At 37.2% G+C, this 22,930-nt stretch overlaps 1 protein-coding gene across 4 annotated transcripts in view; it reads left to right on the top strand.

The window, feature by feature from the left end:
• Positions 1–22,930, top strand: part of LOC145291330 (receptor-type tyrosine-protein phosphatase N2-like) — a 1,723,320-nt gene that overhangs the window by 1,610,974 nt on the left and 89,416 nt on the right. For all 4 annotated transcript variants that reach the window (XM_080137086.1, XM_080137084.1, XM_080137087.1 and 1 more), the window contains 2 exons: positions 2,257–2,334; positions 13,751–13,870. In XM_080137086.1, the coding sequence (XP_079993212.1) occupies positions 2,257–2,334; positions 13,751–13,870 (198 nt within the window). The remainder of the gene's footprint in view (positions 1–2,256; positions 2,335–13,750; positions 13,871–22,930) is intronic.

Here is a 22,930-nt window from a genome sequence, read left to right as displayed (position 1 = left end):
TTTACGTTAAGAGTTTACAGTTAGGATATCTACAGTACAATAGGCTTGCCTAAATCCATACTGTTGGTCGGATAGAATATGAATAGACTAGAACTTTATTAATTAAGGACTCAAAGATTTTGACGAAAAGAGGGAGAAGGCTAATGGAGCAATAATTTATCAGGTCAGTTCTTTCGCCAGAATTCTTGTAAACTGGTACCATGAAAGTTTTCCAGCAGTTAGGAAAGCAAGATTCATTAAGGTATTTGTTGAAAAGTTTGGAGAGAATTGGAGCAACCTTAGCAGAGCGTTTTTTTTTTTTTTTTAATAGTATAACTGGGATGAGATCAGGTCCACATGCTTTTCAGGTATCTAGGTTTTTATGATGTTATATTGATGTTGTAACGGGACTTGGCCTCGGCCTCAGCCTACAAGTCCAAAGAGACCCTGCCTTGACTTCAGAAACAAGGCGATGACTTTGTACCCTTCTCTTACTGCCTCTCCTCCTCTCCAACCTTAACCTATTGAACTACTTCGTTTGGGCCTACATTGAGAACATCACCAACATGACCTCCCACAGCACCTAAGCAACCTTGATCGCTGCCATCGACAGAGTATTTGCGGAGCTCCCGCCAGTGCTTGTGGAAAAGGCATGCTCTCAGTTCTGGACCCATATCAAGGTGGTGATTAAGGCTGAAGGCAGCTACATCGAATAGCTGTCAGCTTTACTACACAATCAAGTTACCTGAATCGATTTTTCAATAAAAGTTTTCAAATAAAGCTGACAAATTTTATTGTTCCACTCTGTAGCTTCTATAAACTTGTATCTATTTGTACTGCACTTATGTCCGATAAATCTGCAGTATTCATGCTGCCTTTGAGCAATGGCAGCTGTGCAGGTAGATGTAAACCATTGGAGAGAGAACTTCCATTTGGGAACATGCATTTCAATTGCCGCTTGGTACTATTCAGTTGTCTCATTTGCACACTGTTCTGCAAGAAGAGAAAAGATATTTCTCTATGGAGCATCTTTTAATGTGATCACTTGTAGCTTCCCAGTCAACCTTATTGTAGTACCTTGTCGTCTTGAGCAATGGCTCTTCAACTTGGGTCGAGAGTTTGGGGTGGTGTCTATCATTATCACAGTGTGATCAGCATTCCTGAGAGGACAATGGGCATTTGTTACACAATCCTTGGGAACTGTGATCAGAAATAGGTCTAGAAGTGAGGCTTGCTGGTCCTGATGATCTGTTAGTTGGGTCAGGAACATTACTGTCTGTGTCAGGTAATGGGATATAAAAAGTTATGTGTGATGCTACCAACTGTGTCTGTAGCTAGAGAAGCCAAACAAATTTCTATGGTGGGCATTAAAGTCAGAAAATACGTGTACTTGGGCACTAGTGAAGTGCTGCATCTATGATCTCAGAGACACAATTGATCAAAGGAGAGTGGTAGAGAAAATCTAAGTAACGAACTAATATGTTGTACAGTTAGTCTAAAGCACATGATTTTAGTTTAGATTCCCTAGTCATGGGGGGGGGGTTATGGCTATAGACTCCAAGTTTGTGCATGTGTCTGTCAGTCCTTATGAAAAGGTGGAAGATAACAAGACATGTTAAAGTGGTTAGAAAGCATGGAGGAGTGTAAGTTATTTTCACTTAGTATTAAGATATGTGCAAAGTTTGCTAGGAGAAATGATGCTACATCATCTAAGTTAGTTCTAAGTCCGCGGATATTTGTAAATGCAAGCCTCGAGGTAGGAGGCAAATTGTTGTTTGAGTGAGCCTTTGGTTATATTGTTATTTTGGATTGAGCTGTCATTTCATTTAATAGTGTCATTTCATTTAATAGTGTCAGTTTCAGGGTGAGAGGTGCTAGACAAAGTGGATGCGCATAGGCTTTATTATGCAACACAAGTAAACCACCAGCCGACTTATTGTCAACAGGAATCTGGCCTCAGGAATGCCCACTAGAGATGAGTGCAGGGACCCTTTCCATATGCAACATGGCACTACAACCATCCACAAAATTATACAATTGATGATAGAGCAGCTAGTTAGTTAGGACTTCTGTATTGTTAGTCAGTCAGAATATAGTAGCCAGAAAAAATCTCAAACCTGTCAGACAAGAGTGCCCCAGTCTAATAGTGTTTTTAACCTTGTGCCAGATTCATTTTATTTTTTTGTTTTTGTTTTGTTTGGCAACACCATCATCATCATCAACAACAACAACACAGTTCCTTTATCTGTCTACTTTCTTCTTCCTTTCTATTTTCAGACCGATCATGACCCCAGGAATCCCGCTTATATTGCCACCCAAGGTCCGTTGCCACACACAGTTGCTGATTTCTGGCAGGTAATGTATCTTTTGCCAAAGAACTTTGGAACTTATTCTACTCCACATGATCAAGGCCGCCAACCTCCTCCCGTATTTTCTCCTGTATCTGAAAACATGCTATGCAACATGCAGATATATGTGCATGATGTTACCAAGCTAATCAAAAACCTTGATTCCAGTAAAGCAATTGGCTCTGATGCCATTCTAATTATCGTGCTGAAAAAGCTTCAATCAGAACTAGTTCCCATACTTACAAAGCTGTTTAAGCGTTGTCTTAAAGAGAATTGCTTCCCAAAACCCTGGAAAACTTCATCAGTTCCATATTTAAGAATTCAGATGATCATTCATCTTCCTCTCAATACAGACCAATAAATCCCCTGTGCATCATAAGTAAGTTGCTTGAATCGGTTAAATAGAGAAGTAATCAACCACCTCAGCAAAAATAACCTTCTCAGTGACATGCAATATGGTTTCCGTTTTGCTAGATCTACAGCAGATGTGCTAATGGGTATATCTCATAGGATTAGCAAATCTTTTGATGGACGCTTCCTTTCTAGGACAATTGCTCTTCACATATCAAATGCCTTTGATAGGGTATTGCATAAAGGTATACACCACAAGATCCCCAGCTACAGTATAATTGGAAATGTCTTATTTATTAAATCATTTCTCTCTGATATGTTCATAAGAGTAGTGGTTGGTGGGCAGAAATCTGAAGCTCACAGTATTAATGCTGGAGTTCCTCAGGGGTCCATCCTGGGCCCAACTTTCTTCCTGATCATCAATGATCTCCCAAATCACATTCTAAGATCATTCGTAGACATTTATGCTGATGACACTACCATCTATGGCAGTACATCAAAGGCCATAAATGGCTAAGTTCTCTCTGATTCTCTCTCCTTTGATCTTGAGAATATGATACAATGGGGGAAGAGGTGGTTAGTTAATTTTAATGCATCTAAAACCAAATTTCTATCTTTACACCATCAACGCTCTGATCCCCATTTGGCATCAATTGAAATGAATGGCTCCTGTTTTGGGGATGCTCAATGTTTTGACAAGTTTCTGGGTCTGACCTTTACTCATGATCTGAAACGGAACACATGCATCAAATCCGTTGCCGAGATCATTGGAGAAATGGTGACAGATATCTCACTGCTGGTGCAGTTCTCTATCTATATAAGAGCGAGGTACATCCAAGGATGGAATACTCTTGTCACATCTGGGCAGGAGCTACTAGAAGCAATTCATCCTGCCTTGACAGAGTTCAAAATAGACTTCGTAGCTTAGTGAGGGATGCCCTTTTCTCTTCCCTGCAATTTCTTTTGCACAGAAAAGATGTTGCGAGCCTGTCTCTGCTTTATCGTTATTTTCATGGCAAGTGCTCAGCTGAGCTTCAATCTATGGTCTCCACTTACCAAGCTTTCACAAAAAACACTTATCTAGCTGAAACCACTATCAGTAATTTCCCCCACTTTTTATCTGTGCCAAGACCTCAACGTAGATTCCATGAACAAAGCTTCTTTCTTAGAACTGCACGCCTGCTTTCCAGCTGACACCAATATGGTAGTCTTCAAGTCCAACGTAACCAAGTTCTTGATGAGCCGTTTCCCTTAAGTAATCCAATTTATCAAATTTCCATTATTCATGATTACTATGATATTGGTCTATTGACTACTGTACACTCATTAATCCTTATCCTCGAGTGGCGTCTAGGCCTTGATAAGTTGTGCCGCCTATGTAAAAAAAAAAAAAAATAAATAAAATCTGACGGACATTTAATGTTAACAAGACAAATATTGGCATGCCAATGATCATTTCTAAATTCTCTTAAACATTTTGCTAGTTCTGTTTTGTATAAAGCACAGATCACAAAACACCTTTATATCATTATGGAATAGAATTAAAAAAAACATATGCTAATGTGTGTGTGCATATATATATATATATATATATATATATATATATATATATATATATTATAAAACTCAACTTGTTTTGCTTGGATGTTGAAATCATGTCTCCAGTCTACAGCTTCTGGTTTGAAAAATTCTGTGCAAAACAAAGCCATGAAAGTTATTTTTTTAATCGACAATTTTTTCACTTTTAAAATATGCAAATAAAAACAAAACTAAATCCCTTCTGTTTTTTTTCATTGGCATTTTATGAATTTTATTTTTATTTTTATTGCAAGTTGGAATAATTTTCAAACAAAACAAATATTTACGATTTAATGTCTTTTATAAATTCTGTAATTGACAGTTTAAAGGCAATAAAATTACTCAAATCAGCTTGCCCAGTTATTGAAAAGATATAAATAGAAGTTTTTATAAATTTATGCATTATAAACGTTTTTATTTTTAATTTTAAACAATGTAAACAGATTTTTTTTTTTTTTTTTAACAAATATTGTCCATTGATGCTTTTGATTATACAGGGAAAAACATTACAGTTTTAGCGTCCCAAATTTTTAAAAGGATTATTTCGGTTGTATTTTCATTGCAAGTTGGAATCGTTTTCAAACATAAAAACAAAACCAATATTGTTCTAATGTAAAAAACAAAAACAAGACAAAACAAAAAAACTACTTGATCAATTTAAAAAAATTTTTTCACAACCAAACCTAGTGTAATTTACCTCCTAAAAAGAATTCAAAATAATATGTTTCAATGGCCTTTAAAGATAATATAAAAGAAAGAAATCTTTTTTTTTAATAATAAAAATGTAATATTTTACAGTGAGGGGCCACTTTCCTATATAAATTTAACGTAAAATGAGCACCCACTTCTTGGGCACGAATCGGTAAACGAAATATAATCGTTAGCATTTTTTCAAGTTTGGTTGCAGGGGGAGTGGCAAATAGAGAGAACGGGGTGGGAGGTCATCAGTTCCAAACATTTTAAAGATATGTAGAAACACTTCAAAACGCGTGGAGGGGGGGGGGGTAAAATTTTTTTTTTTTTTTTAAATTTAGGTCATTGTGCAGTATTTGAACCAGACGAAATTAGCTGGCCGCTCAACTTTGCTCAGAACATGACGTCAACCACCAGTTTTTGTGGAGTGTCAAAGTGTAACAATAACGCTACTCAAGGGAAAAATACAGAAGAAAACGCGTGAATATAATAAAATCACCAGAAACAAAAAAAATGAATAAAAAAGTAATGAAAAAAACAATTTTTTTGAGTGAAAAAAATAAACATGTAAGTTGGAATTTTTAAAAAAACATTGCGAGGTTCGGATCCATACAACATTCTTAACATGAGGACATTGGGGGCATCTATTCCGAAAGCCATTCTAAACATTAGGACGTTGGGGATTGGCCACCAACAACAACCATAGTTTATTTTTTTACAAGGTGGAAGCATGCTTCCACCGGGCAACGCCGTTTAATGAGTCCTGCTAGTTTGGAATAACATGTTTCGATCCCTGCTGTCAACTCTGGTAACATTACACAGGTTTGAGCCACGCTCAATGGTTCCAAATAATTAATTTGTAGATTCTACCAAGGACATAAATTTTATTGGATGGATGGGTGGCCTATAAAGGTCTGAACCACTTCGAACATGGAAAGTATCAACATAGTGCAAATTTTTAACATGCGCATACAACGAACCATTTTTAACATAAGAAATTATATTGCTTAATATTCGGAAAACTACTTATTTGCAGAAAATTTAAATGCAATATTCGTTTTCAGCATACTCCAAAACCTTCAAAGGACATCATTTTAAATGAAAATGAAAACCAAGTAAAAATTTACCAAATGTTTTTATTCAAATAGTCTTTATTTTAACTTTTATAACAAAATTATAACCTTTTATGATAAAAATGTTTATGAACTGTTTTTTTTTAATCAAACATCAGAGGTGTTATTTTTATTTTTTGCATCAAACATTAAAATATAACTGTTCTAAAAAAAATATTTATAATTTTTTTTCCAGCAAGATTTTGTTTAAAAAATATTTATGAACTGTTTTGTTTTTTATATATATATTTTTAAACTATTTTTATGTTTGATTAAAAAAAATAACAGTTCATAAATATATTAAAAAACTGTAATACTTATTTTTTATACAATAGTTCTATTTTTGGTAGATGTGAAGAAAATTACCAACACCTGACGTTTGATTAAAAAAACAGTTCATAAACATATTTTTATTAGAAAGGTTATAATTTTGTTATAAAAGTTCCAATAAAGACTGTTTGAATAAAACTTCTATTTTTATATTTGCTTAAAAATGGTACATTCTATAGAGTTTTGGTCATTCATATCTTTAAATTTGTCTGACGTCACTTCCGCCGGATGACTTTGTAAACAAAGAAGTGCAAAGCTGCCTTACTTATAGAGTAATGTGGTATTAGTTCCTAATCATGCATCGAACTGATACCATAATACTTAGTTTGTTGCACGTTATAACAAAAAAAAAACCCAAAACATTCGTCAGTTAATAATTTTTAATTATGTATATAAAATCGAGGGAAGATAATCACACACACACACACACGCACACACACATATACTAGGAGTATAATTAGGTTTATTAAAACGATTTGGAGAAGTCTATCTATATTTTTTAATTTTAAGATACTTTCACACAAATATTTCTGTTATGTAACAAATATACATTCTTGATTCATTTATGTAATTGTCAAAAATATTTTCTTTCCATCACGAATATCATGCTTATACATTAATTCTGTATACTCACTATTCCATAGCTTGTTATAATATATACTGACCCAGCGGGTCATGGGTAATCTAGTGTGTGTGTGTGTGTATATATATATAAATGTGGAAGTTAAAGGAAGATAATAAAATCAATTCTTTAAGGGAAGACTTATCAGGATAATACAAAGCTCAACAAAATTGTATTGGAGCTTATTGAGAAGTAAACAGGAAAGTAAAATGATGGTATAAAAACGATATATTAATATATATAGATTTATTCATTTATTCAACAGACTACACATTTATTTAGGGGTGCTGGGTAAGTGGGGACTCTTTATGCCATGGCATTTCAAAGCCTAATGCTTCTCATCTGAAGAGTGGAGAAGGTGCTAGATAACATGATAGGGATGCAGCATGTAGCGATCGTATCATTAGGAATGAAATAGATTATTAAGGCTGTTTAGTGGAGCTATAAGTGGTTTCTGTGATATAGGAGGAGTGTAGTTTGCATTATGTAATGGATGTATGTATATAGCATATTTGTCATAGTATGTTTAATGTGTGTGGATAGCGTGTGTGCTTAAATTCTCAGGGGAATATGGGGTAGTTTGGTTAAAAGAAGTTAAACCTATGTGTATGTGTTGTAGGTATGTTTACTTATATATATATATATATATATATAATATAAAGCTGAACGTCTGTGTGTGTGTCTGGTCATGAATAGGCTCCTATATGGTTGACTATTATAGAAAACTGATCACATATAATGATAGAAGATGTATCGAGGTAAAGGAATGGGTATGTTTGATCGGGCATAATGATGATTCATTAAAATTGTGGGGTCTGTGTACACGCCTGGTCCACAAAGTATGGAAATAAAAAATTTTTTAAATTGTTGTCTTGAACTTCTTCTCACCACTGGTGCTACCAGATCAGGCTGTCTATTGGCTTCCTGAGACAAAATACACCTACATCGACTTTCTGTTTTTGTTTTCTATTCTCTTTTGTAAAACTTAATTATGTTCTACAAAAACAAAAAAAAACGGCCCTCTCCTTCTTCCCCTCCTCTTTCCTTTCTTTTTCCTTCCCTACTTCCCAACCACATCGGTGGGCCATTAGAATACACCGACTGCCCCCTTGCAGAGAGTAAAAGTCCCTCAATGGGGCCACCTGTTGGCCGTGAGTGGCCACCCGTGATGCCTGGGAAAAGGATCCTGGTGGCTAAGCACCTGATACCTAGGGAAAATAAAGATATTGGGCGCAACACTCCACTTTGGCCTTGTACTGGACTAGACGGGCGGTCGGAGGGGCCCAATCTGATCAATCAGCTGGTCATGTCCAGCCCCACCATATATAACCCATACCAAGCCTAAAAGTAATATTCCCATTCCGAACCTATACCAATCCCACTAACAACTATACCCAAAAATATGGTGGAAAGCGGTGGCTGAGGGTCAATCATATTTGAGAACCAAAAGCTTACTCCATACACATCGAATTTGTCTTGGACTAAAATAAAAACAAATGTTCCAGAACAAAAAGATGAGTAGCCGCGAGGAAACTTTCCCAAAATATGAGTATACTGGCTAAGGTATCCCCGTCTCAACCAAGGTGAATGGGAACTCCCCCTTGGTAAATTCCCAACAAAACTTGGACTCCATGGAGGGTGGCGCAGCCAGGGCCAGCAAATTAAAATAATAATATGGAGAAAATAAAAAAAGAACCAACTCTGATGTCTCAGACATTTCTGACTCGGATGACAGATCAGAACCACAAGCGAAACGGATACAAAAACAAGGAAATTACCCTAGTCTTACTTACCCTAAATATATAGTAATAGAACCTACTAATAAAGAATCCTTTACCAAAATTTCACCATTTAAAATTGAAAGTACTCTGAAAAGCCTCAACCCTGTTTCAGTAAAAAAAAAAAATAACCAATGGCACATTATTGGTCCAAGTAGATAAAGAAGCCCAATCTGAAATACTCCTAAACTGGACAACTATCGATGGAATAAAAATAAGTTTACCCACACAAATTCCTGAACACCTCTAGAGGAGTAGTGAGGTGTGAAGAACTCGCAGTGCACCATAGAAGAAATTAAAACCAACCTAACAAAGCAAAATGTGTCAGATGTGAAGAGAATGATCATTAAAAGAAATGGCCAAATGATACACACCAACACATATGTATTAACCTTTAACTCAACCAAACTCCCACCAGAAATAAAAATTGGGTACACGATGGTCAAGGTGGAAACATACATACCAGGACCACTCAAGTGCTTCAATTGTCAAAAGTTTGGTCACCACAAAGATCGATACACCCGAACCCCTGTGTGCGGAAGATGTGGTAAGAACGGAACAGATCATGAAGAAAAAGACTGCAAAGAAAAACCAACCTGCACCAATTGCGAGGGAGAACACTCAGCCAATTCAAGAGAGTGCAAGACCTGGCAAAATGAAAAACAAATCGCTAAAATAAAATATACTAAAAATGTCTCTTTCCCAGAAGCCAGGAAAATGTATGAATCCACCATCCCAACATACTCGGAAATGACAAAAAAAAAACACCATTATAACTAACACCCATCAAGGCCAAAAGTTTGACCCCATCATCAACAAACCTTCAGAAATAAAAACCAACGAACTCCCACCCATCATAACAGAACTAAGATCTCTATTAAAAGTGCTGAAAGCTTTTGTGATGGAATTGGACAAACTATCACACAAGACCAAGACTTCTCCAAAAGTCAGATTCTGCCAAACAGAAAATGAAAATAGAGCAAGCAACAAAAACAGACACAAAATGAGGGACCCTCCCAGGTGATATCCCCAAAAGAAAAATCCTTCCAGGAACATGGACCTAAACAAAGGTCTCGAAGCAGATCTACGCAAGGGTCCACTGACAAGCCAAAGGGATAAAATAAGGGACAAAAAGATGGTCCATCAAAGAAAGAAAAGAATGAAAACGAACGCCCAAGTAGAGAAAAACCACGGCAACGTTCAGGAAAAGAAACTACAAGTCATAAAGACATTCCTGAAACAAAAAAAACAAATTGACAAATTGAAAAAATGGGGACAGAGGATAACCCTCCACCTCCTGATGCCCCTGACCCAGATCCGGACCCATGACACACAAAATTATCCAATGCAACTGCTGAGGACTTAAGGCAAATATAAACGAATTACTATTGTTAATATCTAAACTACGACCTGCTATCATCTGCCTCCAGGAAACATTTCTGAAGACACGATAACATCACTACAAAAAACTACACCCAATACAACTTTATACACAATACTGGACAGAAGGCCTCCAGAGGTGTATCGATTCTAGGTAGAAACGACATCCCTCAGAGCGAAATAACTCTAGACACCACATTACAAGTAATTGCTGTGAAAACCACTTTGCATAAAATCATCAATATTTGCTCCATAAATGAAGCCGAAGTCAACAAAATAATAGAACAACTTCTTAAACCATACATCTTACTAGGAGACTTCAACAGCCACAACATCATATGGGGAAGCAATAAAACAGACGCAAAAGGTAAAAAAATAGAAAATATCATCAACAATAACAATCTGTTCCTCATGAACCAAAACTCCAATGCCTCAGGTGCATACTCAGCCATTGATTTGTCACTATGCGATGGACTACAGTTGGCAAAGGTTTGATGACTCATGTGGTAATGATCACTTTCCCATCATACTTGAAAACTCAACCCTGATTGAAAATAACCCCCTCAGATGGAAGCTAAACAAAGCTAATTGGGAGGAATATAAAACCCAATGCAATGCAAAAATAATAGATAAAGATGAACCGGAGAACTCTATAGAACACTTCACTGATACTTTGATGTCAATAGCTGGGGAATGTATACCCAAAGGCTCCAAATCCAAAAAATATAAAAGACCTTGGTTTAATGAAGATTGCCAAAAGACAGTAAAGCTGCACTTCAAAAATTTAAAAGTCGTCCCACTACCCACAATCTAGACCAATTCAAACAAAACCGAGCAAAAGTCCGTAGAACAATTAAGGCGCCAAAAGAATGTCATGGAGAGTCTATATCAGCAAACTGAACTCTAACACCAAAACAAAACAAATCTGGAATATGGTTAGAAAGATAGCTGGTAAAAATCAACCAATATCGCTAAAACACCTGTCAAAACATAATACAAAAATAACCAGCAAAAAAGATATAGCAAATGTACTCGCAAAAACCTTCTCAAAAAAACTCCTCTAGCGAAAATTATAAACCACAATTCAAAAAAATCAAACTAGATGTTGAAAGGAACAAACTAAACTTCAACTCAGACAATGTAGAAGACAAGAAACCTTTCACCCTATCTTAATTAACCGATGCCATAAACAGTTCACACAACACCACAACAGAGCCAGATGAGGTCCATTATGAGTTCTTGAAACAACTACCTCAAAAATCCTTAAATAGAAAATAGCAAACAGGATCCTGAACAGAAGCGTGCGTTCTATCCCAACCATCATCAATGGACCTGAGGTCATCTCGTCAGCATCAGACAAGGCCATACTCTTTGCCAAAACCTTTGCAGATAATTCTACCCTATGCAACGAAGGCCATAAACTTCCTGTATTTCCTCCTATAACAGACAACACGCTATGCAACATACAAATATCTGTGTGTGAGGTCGCCAAGCTAATCAAGAACCTTGATTCCAGTAAAGCAACTTGCCCTGACGGCATTCCAGTTATAGTGCTGAAAAAGCTCCAACCAGAACTTGCCCCCATACTTACAAAACTGTTTAAGCATTGCCTTAAGAAGTGCTTTCCAACACCTTGGAAAACCTCATTAGTATGCCCTGTATTTAAGAATTCAGGTAAAAGGTCATCTCCCTTTCAGTACAGACCAATAAGTCTCTTGTGTGCCATAAGTAAGTTGTTGGAATCCATATTAAATAAAGAAGAACCTGAAAATATCAAGCTATACTACTCTAACTATACATACATATACACAGATGGCTCAAAGGATAACGATAGAGTTGGATGTGCAGCTACCTACAACAATACAACTATTAGCAAATGACTTCTGAACGAAGCCTCTATATTTAGTGTTGAAACCAGAGCCATAGATTTAGCACTGGATATCATTGCTGAGGAAAACTCAGACAAATTCATTATATTCTCTGACTCCTTATCCGTTTTAACAGCTATAAAAATAGAAAACAGGAGAACCCCATAATTATCAAACTCCTAAACAAAATAAATCTCATTACCGACCAAAAGAAAATATTCATCTAGATCCCTAGCCACATGGGAATCGGGCAATGAAAGAGCCGATGCTATGGCTAAGGAGGCAATGAAGTTGAACCTTGATGGGCACAGGATCCCATACACGGATATTGGAACCCTGTTCAACAGCCATATACTTGTGAAATGGCAAAATCAATGGAATAAAAATACAAATTATACAATATAAAACCCACACTTGGAGAGTGGAGGCAGGATTATCAAAAAACAAACAGAAAACAAAATGTCATTTCAACAAGACTTAGAATAGGTCACACTAACCCATTCTTACCTCCTAAAAGGAGAAACTCAACCCCAATGCATTCCCTGTCAAGCATCACTTACTGTAAAACATCTACTAACTGAATGCACAGATCTTTCACAAATTAGGAAAAAACACTACAAAGAAATAGATCTTCAAATAATCTTCAAAGAGAACAACACCAGAAAAATCTTATCTCCTATTAAAGAAATAGGACTCTTCCAAAAAAATATAACCCCCCAAAACCTTATATTCTGCAAAAGCAACCTGTCTTTTCACATTTTTCCATCCTCCTATATACGCTTTCTCTTTCTATCTTCCCCCCACTTTCTGACTGGTTTTCCGACCCAGATTGTATCGATCAATAATACTGTAACCTTTTCCCCCCCTCCATTGCAAAACCCAACATATTCTGCAAGACAGAGGAAACAAAAATGATAAAATCCACTATAAAACAACCAAACCAAAAGCTACAAACTAACGATTGAAAATACAAAGAGCTTGAAGAATAAAAATCTCCTATAAAATAACTGGATACAATATCAAATACTATTCCCAAAATAACTGGATTCGGCATTAAATAACCCACAAAGGGTTGATATGCCGTAAAACAAAAAACAACCAATCAATCTTCTCACCAATGGACTGAAGCAGCCTTTGCTTCACTATAGACTTCCCATGTTGATATGCAGAGATATACATTTCCTCTCAAAACTTCTGCATGCTTTCTGTCACTTGTCTTAACATCACTATTTAAAAATCTCTCTAATCTAACTTAACATGTAATCTTGTTTGACCAATCACAGCTTAGTATTTCTTAACCCCTCTCCCCCTCTTTAATAATGATGATAAGCAAAAAAGTGAGAAATGTGTGTTTTTCTAAAATGCGTATCTTTCATGTGTTCCTATGACAACTGCAAATATAAATGACTTCTTACACTAATCTTCACAGGACCCCCCTCCACACACACACACACACACACACACACACACACATACGCATATGATGCAATCAAATAATTTAATATATGTGCATGCAAATCTGTGTATTGACAATCAGAAGTTTACACAACCAAATAATGCTATATGATTAAAATGTTTTGATTTTAAAAAAAAAAAAAAAAAATACTCGTTTGAATTCAACATTTTTTGAATGTAACTAAAATGGATGCTTTTATTTTTGTCATTTCTTCCCTTGCCTGATGCTATTTTTTGTCTCTTGTTATTTCCACAGATGGTATGGGAGCAAGGCAGTGTAGTAATTGTGATGCTTACTAAGTTGACCGAGAATGGAGAAGCCATGTGCCACCGCTATTGGCCAGAAGAAGGCAGTGATCTGTATCACATTTATGAAGTAAGACTTTTAACTGTCAGTTAACTTTGCAATGATCTAATAAAATGGAAATCTCTTTTCGACAAATTGACTTTCATTTCTTTACTTTCAAGTAGAGTTCCTCCTTTTTCTATATCTGCTGCTGCTCTTTCAGTGTATTTCCTCCTCTTTATTCCAATCTTTTTTTTCTTTCATTCTCAGTATACTTTCTCCTTTTTCTGTTTCTTTTTCTAATAAAACTATGAAATTATTATTTTTTTTTATTCCTCTTTCATATCTAATCCTCCTCCCATCCCCCTTTTTTTACCAACTTTTTTCTCATTTCCTCTTCATCTACTTTTTCTTTTCTTACTTCTTTTGATGTGTTTTACTTAATTGTTTTTCACTCTCATACGTTCTTTTTTCCTCATCTTTCTTTTCCTTTTTTATTTCTTTTCTTTCTTTTCCTTTCTTCTATTCTTCCTTCTACTTTTATTATATCTATCATTCCTCTTCTTTTGCATTTTTTCTTTTAATTCTTTTAATTCTTTAATGATCAGGTTGTTCTTCTACTTCTCATCTCTCTTCCCCATTTTTGATATTAATAACTTAATCCTTTATTGCCATTACTATCCCTCTACTTCTATAGCTTCATCATCATTATTACCTACTTCTGAAGCTTGCATGACTTTGTTTATTACTTCTTGAATGACATGATCTAAGTGGGTAGTTTCATGAGGGAAAAGAGACGGTTACAACCAGCAAGTCAAACAACCCAGCATTTCTCGAACAATTCCATCGATACAAGCCCAGACAACTCCATTGATACAACCTGACACAGTGCAGACAACTCCATTAACACGACCCAACACAATCCTGAACAACTTCGTCAACACGACATGATATTATACAAACAGTTCTGTTTATATGACTCAACTCAGGGCCACAGTCTATCAATGTCAGGTATGGCTGAATACTGAAATGGGTTATATCCATTACACTCCTGCTCTAAATTTATGTGACATCAGGCCTACCTGGCTTCCAATGCATTGGGGCTGGATTTATGGATTGGTATTCTTTGCGATCCCCAACCACCATCTGCACATCAGCATCAGTTATTCCTGGGTTGATTAACTTTACAAAGTACAATGTCCTCTTCACACTGGGATGTTTGCTGGGCCGATGGATTGTGTGTACTTGAGAAACATTGTATTCTGCAGTTATGGCGCACACAGGTTCTCTAGGTTTCATTTAATTATCGCTGTGGTATCCATGTAAGTTGATCAGCTTGGTTTTCGTGAAATTGAAGAGCCCTACCTCAATCTTCAGTACAATTAGAATTGGCTTTAATTAACATTTCAGCAGCTTCTTTGGCATGCACTCTTGTCTATCTAGACAATGTGTCAGTTATTCACCAATTACAAATGCAGAGTCTGTTCATAAATTAATCATTTTGGTTTGCCTTTACAATGCAAGGTTGACACCTCGCCACACAGAATCAAGCTCAGCTAAGTTTATACGCTTGTCCTTATGCACTGCTCGGAACCAGTTTGCATCTTCTGTCATGAAACCATTGCTTTCCACAACCACGCCGGTGGCTAATGAACTAGCATCTATACATTGTAACTTATTGTCCACAGATAAATGTTATCTTTCACTGGATCATCATGGACCATTCTCGAACAAATGTCTTTGATCATCCATGTTTTGCACTTCATCATCTCATTCAGTGTTTGTCCTTTGTTTCACAAATGCTGCAATGACACATAACCAGCAACACACCGGGAAGTTGCCAATCAGTTTCCTGTACACTTTCGATGGGTAAGTCTCTCGGGGACTACTGAAAGTTTTCTTTCATGCCACCATAGCAGTTTTTCTTTACTCTTCCTGGACACATAATCCCAGCACATGTAGCTATTCTAGGGTCTTGCTTGCCAGACCAAACTTCTCTAAATGTTCCTTGATATGGGTTGCAGAACACCTGCTCTCATTTACAAAATTATTGTTAATATAATAAGATGTATCTATGTTTATGATATCATCCTGGCTTAGGATGGCATTAACATATTATTAAAGGGATAACACTGAGTCCAAATCGTAGATGGGTAAGACAATATCATTGTCCGTTGATCTCTACTATTTGAATGGCCAATGAGATTTGTTCACATGCATTAGCAAATAAGCTCAGTGTAGACCTACTATTGCAACATTTGGTCCTTGCTGTCACCATCCCTTCATTTTTGCAAACACATATTATATATCCACATATTTATTTAGCTCCTGATTGTTGAGACACTTGTAGTCTGTCTAAACTGTACGAACGAACTGACTAAACCAAGATGGCCGACTCCTATTTATATCACCACAAGCAAGGGAGGTAACCATGTAACTGAAGCAAGGGAGGTAACCAATGTCTACATTAACATTGCTGCTGTCCTCAAGTGAATAATTTATTTCTGATTTAACAAGTCCCTTAGAAGCTCAGACGAAGCTCCTGCCTTGGTCAAACAATCAGAGACCTGATCACAACCCTTGATCCATTCTATCTGTATCTCTCCTCTACTCTTCATTTCCTTCAGCCTTGCTACATCTATTCTCAATCGTCGATCGCTTACCAGATTGTTCATCATTTTTCCTCAGTATCCTCCCTTTGCTTATTTCTATTGGAGATATGGAAGATACATATAGATCTTGTTCTACAGTGATCCCATTTTCCTGTTGATTAACATTCAGTCCAACATATTTGAATGTTCCACTTTCATGAGATCCCACCTTAAATTTTTCTTTCAATGTTGCAATCACATCCCTTTCAAACTCTGTGTTTCCACAGAAAACAAAATCATCCATGTGCATAGCAAGAATTCCAGTAAAATTTCCTTTAATATCATGCCACAAAAACAATGCATTATCATAAGCACTTGCTACTCCTTTTAATTCAATCAAAGCCTGAGTAACTCTCTTGTACCATGCCCGTGGAGCATCATTCAATCCATAGATGCATCTTTTTAATTTCCACACTTGAGATTTAGGACAAACATCAGATGGTGGCCTCAGGTACACATCTCTCTCTAAAATACCACCTTGCAAAAAGGCTGAGGTAAAATCTATGGTCTGCAGCATCCAATTCTTTATTGATGCGGTTCGCATGACCATTCGCATAGCTTCACGGCTACATGTTGGGGAGTCCGTTTTCAGATTACTATTTTCTTCATAGCCTCGTGCTACAAGGCGAGCTTTCATTGTTTTCTGATTATCCTTGAATTTTTCAGTAATCACCCATCTTGTGGATATTGTTTTTTGACCTGTGTATGGCACACATTCAAATACTTCATAGGTGTTCATGTTTTTTATTTCTTTATGCTTGGCATCCATTACAGCTTTCGAATGCTCTTGTTCAGCGGTGAGCAGGACTACATTTTCCTGTTCAGTATATTGGGGCACTTCTCTCCAATGATCAATATGATTCCAGTTGATACAAACTTGATCCTCGTTTTCATCCTCAGGTTCTATATTGATCCAATGACTATATTTGCCAGTTGATTTAGGCTGTACTGACATAACCTTTCCTTTCTTCCACTCCCCACTTCCATTTATTTTATAAGTTATGGTCTTATTTCGGCCAGGTTTTTCAGTCTTATCTCTTAAACTGGTAGAACTATCAACAACTTCTTCTCTGTCTATATCTTCACTTTCTACCACTTGATTCTGCAACTCCTCCTCCTCAACTGAAAGGTATTCATTCTTCCCTTCTGTAGTGTTTCCCAGCATTTCAGCTTTTTTTGTTCTGTTTTCGTTGTTTTTATTCACTTTCATCAATTGGCACGGATGCATCCTATAAAATGCTCCGCCATGTCTGATTAAGACAAACTGGCCTTCTCTGCCTAACACTTTTGCTGGACCACGCCATCCTTTAAAACCCTGCCTCCGATAATAGATTTGGTCTCCGGTAGCATAATCTTCATCAGCATAAGTTCTGACATTAGACCTGAGAGCTCTCCTAATTCTCTCACTGGACTCAGCTTCCAAAAAGTTTCTCCTTGCACTATGGAGAGCATTTAAATTTTTTCTCACCATGTCACTTGTAGTAGAGGACTCCATAGCAGGTAACTGGTCTGTCAGAATTGAGGGTGTATTTACATTGAAACCGAATACAAGTTCATTTGGACTGTGTCCAGAGTAATTGAGGAGGGCATTTTTTGCACAAATAGCCCATGCCAAGGCAATTTCAGGTTCACACTTCTCATCGTCAATTGTTTTTTTCATTGCCTCAGCAACTATCAAATTATGACGTTCTACAGTACCGTTGCTGAATGGACTTTCTGCGGCAGTAGTACAGGTCTCTATGTTGAGTTTTTCATTCATCTGTCTATAGTGTTCGTTGTTGAATTCACCCCCATTATCACTCAGAAAACGAACAGGAGATCCGAAATAGGTAATCCACATCATAAAGATGTTTTTGATGATCTCCTCCTTCTTCTTTGTTTTGATCAATGTTGCCGCTGAATACCTGGTAGCGGCATCAATGAGATGTAGTATCCACACCTCATTGTGGATGAACTCTTTCAAATCCATGCAAACTGTGTGATTAAATCTATTGCCAAGAGGCAATCCCACAACCGGTCGCAGTGGAGCTTTTTTAAATCTAAGGCAAATTTGACAGTTTTCACAAACCTCCTCAATCGCCTTTATAAATTCCTTGTCATTGAATTTGCCACTTTTTTTAACCAAGGAAACAAGTTTTTCCTTCGAGGCATGAGCAAACTGTCGATGAAGTTTTTCTGCTTTTTTTTTTTTCTGTGAAAGAACACTGACCAAAATTCTGAACATGTAATACAATGTTCTTAGTACCACTATGATCCAACAACTTATTTGTTAAGGGGAGACAATAGTGCCCTGAAGTTGTGGTCTTTAGTTCAATACATTTATCAAAAATCCAGCACATATCTTTCCGGAAATCTAGCACTATTCCTGCTGTCTTCATTGATTTGTGACTTAATAGAAGAGGCAAGTCGTTTTTCACAATATCTGCTTCGATATAAACTCTTATACCTCCGAGTGTAACCGGAAATTTAGCAACTTTAATTGCTGTGACAGCCACTCCATCACCAAAACAAAAACTCCGGTCTGAGTTCGTATACTTCACTAGTTGCAGGTCACTTTCATTTAAAGTATCTAAATAAACATCAAGCCACACTTCGCCAGCCAGTGTGCGAGTACAAGCAGAATCCAAGACTGCCATTCCAAATGTTTCCTTTACAAGATTTGAGATTTTTTCATTTGTACTGTTCAAATAAATATTTTCTTGAATGAACAACGTAATGTGTATTTGTTCTGTCGCTTCCGTAAACCTGGGCGTATTTCTAGGACACTCTCTAATTAGATGGTTCGGAGACTGACATTTGTAACACAACAACACGCTTCCACTTCGGTCACATGGATTAGATTGTCCTCGACGAAAACGCCTTTTGTTGTTACCCGGTTTAGAATAATTATAGTTGACGATTTCGGGCTCTGATTTCACTGCCGGTACATTTTCATCACGATAAATGTCACCAAATACTTTCTTTATCGATTCCTTCATGTTTTGATACGTCAAAACAGAACACGTCCGCGCTAATTTTTCGTTCTCTTCCGATATGTTAACCGCGTTCAAAACAAGAAAAGCTTGCACTCCTTCCGGTAGAATAATGTAGAATTTTTTTAATCTTTGGTACAAAAACTCATAACGAACAAGAAAGTCATTTATACTGGTACCTGACGATCTTTTATAAGTGTAAAATTCCTTAAAAGTCATGTAAGCGCGCGTGTGTTCATCCTTTAAATATATGTCATCCAGTTTCTTTATTAAGATCTTCAAGCCATCTCGTCCGCCGATGTCACTTGTTGGCAATTCACGGACACATTCTCTAATATTCAGTGGTAGCGTCAAAAACACTGCTGGCCCTTTTTTTTCCTCAGAAAGATCCGTGAACAACGACCACATTTCAACGTCTTGTTTCCAGTTCTCGTAAACATCCTCCCCCTCCAACAATGGAGGTTGTTTGTTCGAAGTTGCCATATCCAATATCCGATCTGTCTAGTGCTACAGACAAGCTGTACAAAAAAAAAAAATTTTTTTTTTTTTTTTTTTCCGTTTTGTCGCACACAGGGGGATATCTCTGCTACCATCTGTTGAGACACTTGTAGTCTGTCTAAACTGTACGAACGAACTGACTAAACCAAGATGGCCGACTCCTATTTATATCACCACAAGCAAGGGAGGTAACCATGTAACTGAAGCAAGGGAGGTAACCAATGTCTACATTAACACTGATTATCCATGACAGGCGGAAGCTTTTGTTTGTTTTTCTGCAGAACAGCCATGAGAGAGATTATACTCTTTGAGGGTCTGAGTTTGTCCTGTTCATATGTCAGCAGTCAACCATTTTAGATTCATGTTTGCACTCTTTCCTCTCGAATATATGCTGGGGATAGATCTACCACAAGTCTATATTTAAACGTAATTGGAGGTTTGTCGCCAGTCTATTTCCAGGATATTCTGTGGTTAAATAATGTTCAGTAATAATGATGGCAGCAAAATTTTGTTTGCTGAATTGTGGAAACATTACCTCACCAGCACTAATCACAGTTACTCCTCCCAGCCACTTGATTGCATCCAACACAAGGAAGAAATCAAATCCATAACTAAAAGACTTTCTCACGATTCAGTATACAATCACCTGCACTATGATTGGGACCATTGCATTTTATAACACTGCAGGAAGTATCCGTCTCCTTTGATATGCATTGTGCCGACTGTGCAGCTACTGCAGCCTGTTCTGTAACTCCAGTGTAGTTCTTAAAAATGGCATGAGCATGTGCCAGTACGTGCAACAGATCTAGGTCCTCCATCTGGGAGGATGCTCATAATAGTTCTTCTGCATGTTCAGACAATCCAGCAATGAATGCACATTGCAAGCAATAATCCAATACACTGCCAAACGGGATCGCCAACTTGCATAGTTCTGCCAAAAAGACATTGATTGTTTCACCTGGTGGAAGGCAGCATGCTGCAAATGTCTTCCACACGGCAAAGGGATTCAAGGCAAAGACTGTCTACAGTGTTTTCTTCACACAATCAAAATCCACATAATTAATAGCCGGTACACCGCATGTGCATCATCTGACAAGTGTATCAAGATGAGGCACTCAATATGCTTCACTCAGTTGACATCTCAGTCCAATTTTCTCCAGCCATTCCACTGTTGACTGTCTAAAGTCACTGCCATCAAACACGGGTATTAGCTTTGGGTCAAAAGTCATAATTGCTGAAATAGTTTGTAGCTTCACGAAAGAGGAGACAGAACGAAAAAAAATATATATTACTATTACCCATGGCAGTATGACAACTGGCAAGTCAACCGAACAACAAACTTAACACAAAGCTTCTGTCTACAAAACTCAACACGAACAATACCGTTGATATGATCCAATACTGTACCAAACATTCCCATGAATACGATCTGGCACAGTCCTGACAAAACTTAGCATATTCCCAAACAATTCCGTCGACACAACTCAGCATAAGATGGTAGTGAAGTAATCCTTGTGTAAATTTGATTATTTATGAGGATGACTTAACAGGAACTAGTTTACATTAGATTTGAAGGCTATCATGTTGTATTTAGCTGGGAAGCATGCCAGCTGGTTCCAAAGGTAGACATTTCTGTAAAAGAAACTTTGTTCATGGAATCTGCATTTACATTTAGGCACAGATAGAGAGTGGGGAAAATAATATATAGTGGTTTTTAGATAGTCGAGTGTTTTTTTGTGAAAGTTTGGCAAGCAGGGACCATAGTTCAGATGAGCACATACCAATAGCAATAGAACAAAGACTGGTTGGCGAAGTCTTCTATAAGGAAAGAAGTTGAAGGGAAGATAAAAATGAAATGTAATAAGTCCTCAGACGTATCTCTCCATCGTACAGTATATCGATATACTATGGCTGACTGGGATAGCTTCCGTACATTTATATCAGATCTACCTCTGCATTCCAGGTTTAAAAATGATGTGTCCTCTATAGTATCAGACCTGACGGAATGGTTAATTGTAGGTATAGACCATTTCATACCCTCGAAAAAGTTCCAGCAAAAACCTAACAGCCAGCCATGGTTTTCTCCAGAATGTGCTGCTACTATTGCGCACAGAAATCACTTTTTCCACTGCTGCCAATGTAATAGATGTATGGAAGCTAAAGCCGCTTTCAGGACTGCCAGCAACCATTGTAAGAAAGTAATAAAGAATGCAAGAGAGTTTTATGCTCAGTCCGTCAAGTCCAAAGTAGCTGAGCAGCAGCTTGGTTCCCACCAGTTTTGGCCAATAGCAAACAGAATCCTGAACAGAAGCATGTGCTCTATCCCAACTATCATCAATCTCGTTAGCATCAGACAAAGCCAAACTCTTTGCAGCTAATTCTACCCTTTGCGACCAAGGCCACCAACCCTCAATATTTCCTCCTGTATCAGAAAACACGCTATGTGATATACAAATATCTGTACATGATGTTGCCAAGCTAATCAAAAACCTTGACTCCAGTAAAGCAACCGGCCCTGATGGTATTCCAATTATAGTACTCAAAAAACTCCACCCTAAACTAGCGCCCATACTTACAAAACTGTTTAAACGTTGTCTTAAGTAGAATTGCTTTCCATCACTCTGGAAATCTCATCAGTTTGCCCTGTATTTAAGAATTCATGTGATCGTTCATCTCCCTTTCAGTACAGGCCAATAAGTCTTCTGTGTGTCATGAGTAAGTTGCTGGAGTCTGTGTTAAATAGAGAAGTAATCAACCATCTCAGCAAAAATAACCTTCTTAGTGATACACAATATGGTTTCTGTTCTACTAGATATACAGCAGATGTGCTTACAGTTATATCTCATAGGATTAGTGAATCTCTTGACAGAGGCAACCTTTCTAGGGCAATTGCTCTTGACGTATCAAAGGCCTTTGATAGGGTATGGCATTACTTCACAAGATCTCCAGTTATGGTATAGCTGGAAATTATTTTGCAATTATTAAATCATTTGTCTCTGATAGGTTCATAAGAGTAGTAGTTGATGGGC

The sequence above is a fragment of the Euprymna scolopes genome, chromosome 12 (assembly GCF_053919585.1).
Source record: "Euprymna scolopes isolate OS-2025 chromosome 12, ASM5391958v1, whole genome shotgun sequence".
Taxonomy (NCBI): Eukaryota; Metazoa; Mollusca; class Cephalopoda; order Sepiida; family Sepiolidae; genus Euprymna; species Euprymna scolopes.
This window is presented reverse-complemented; position numbering and strand designations above follow the sequence as displayed.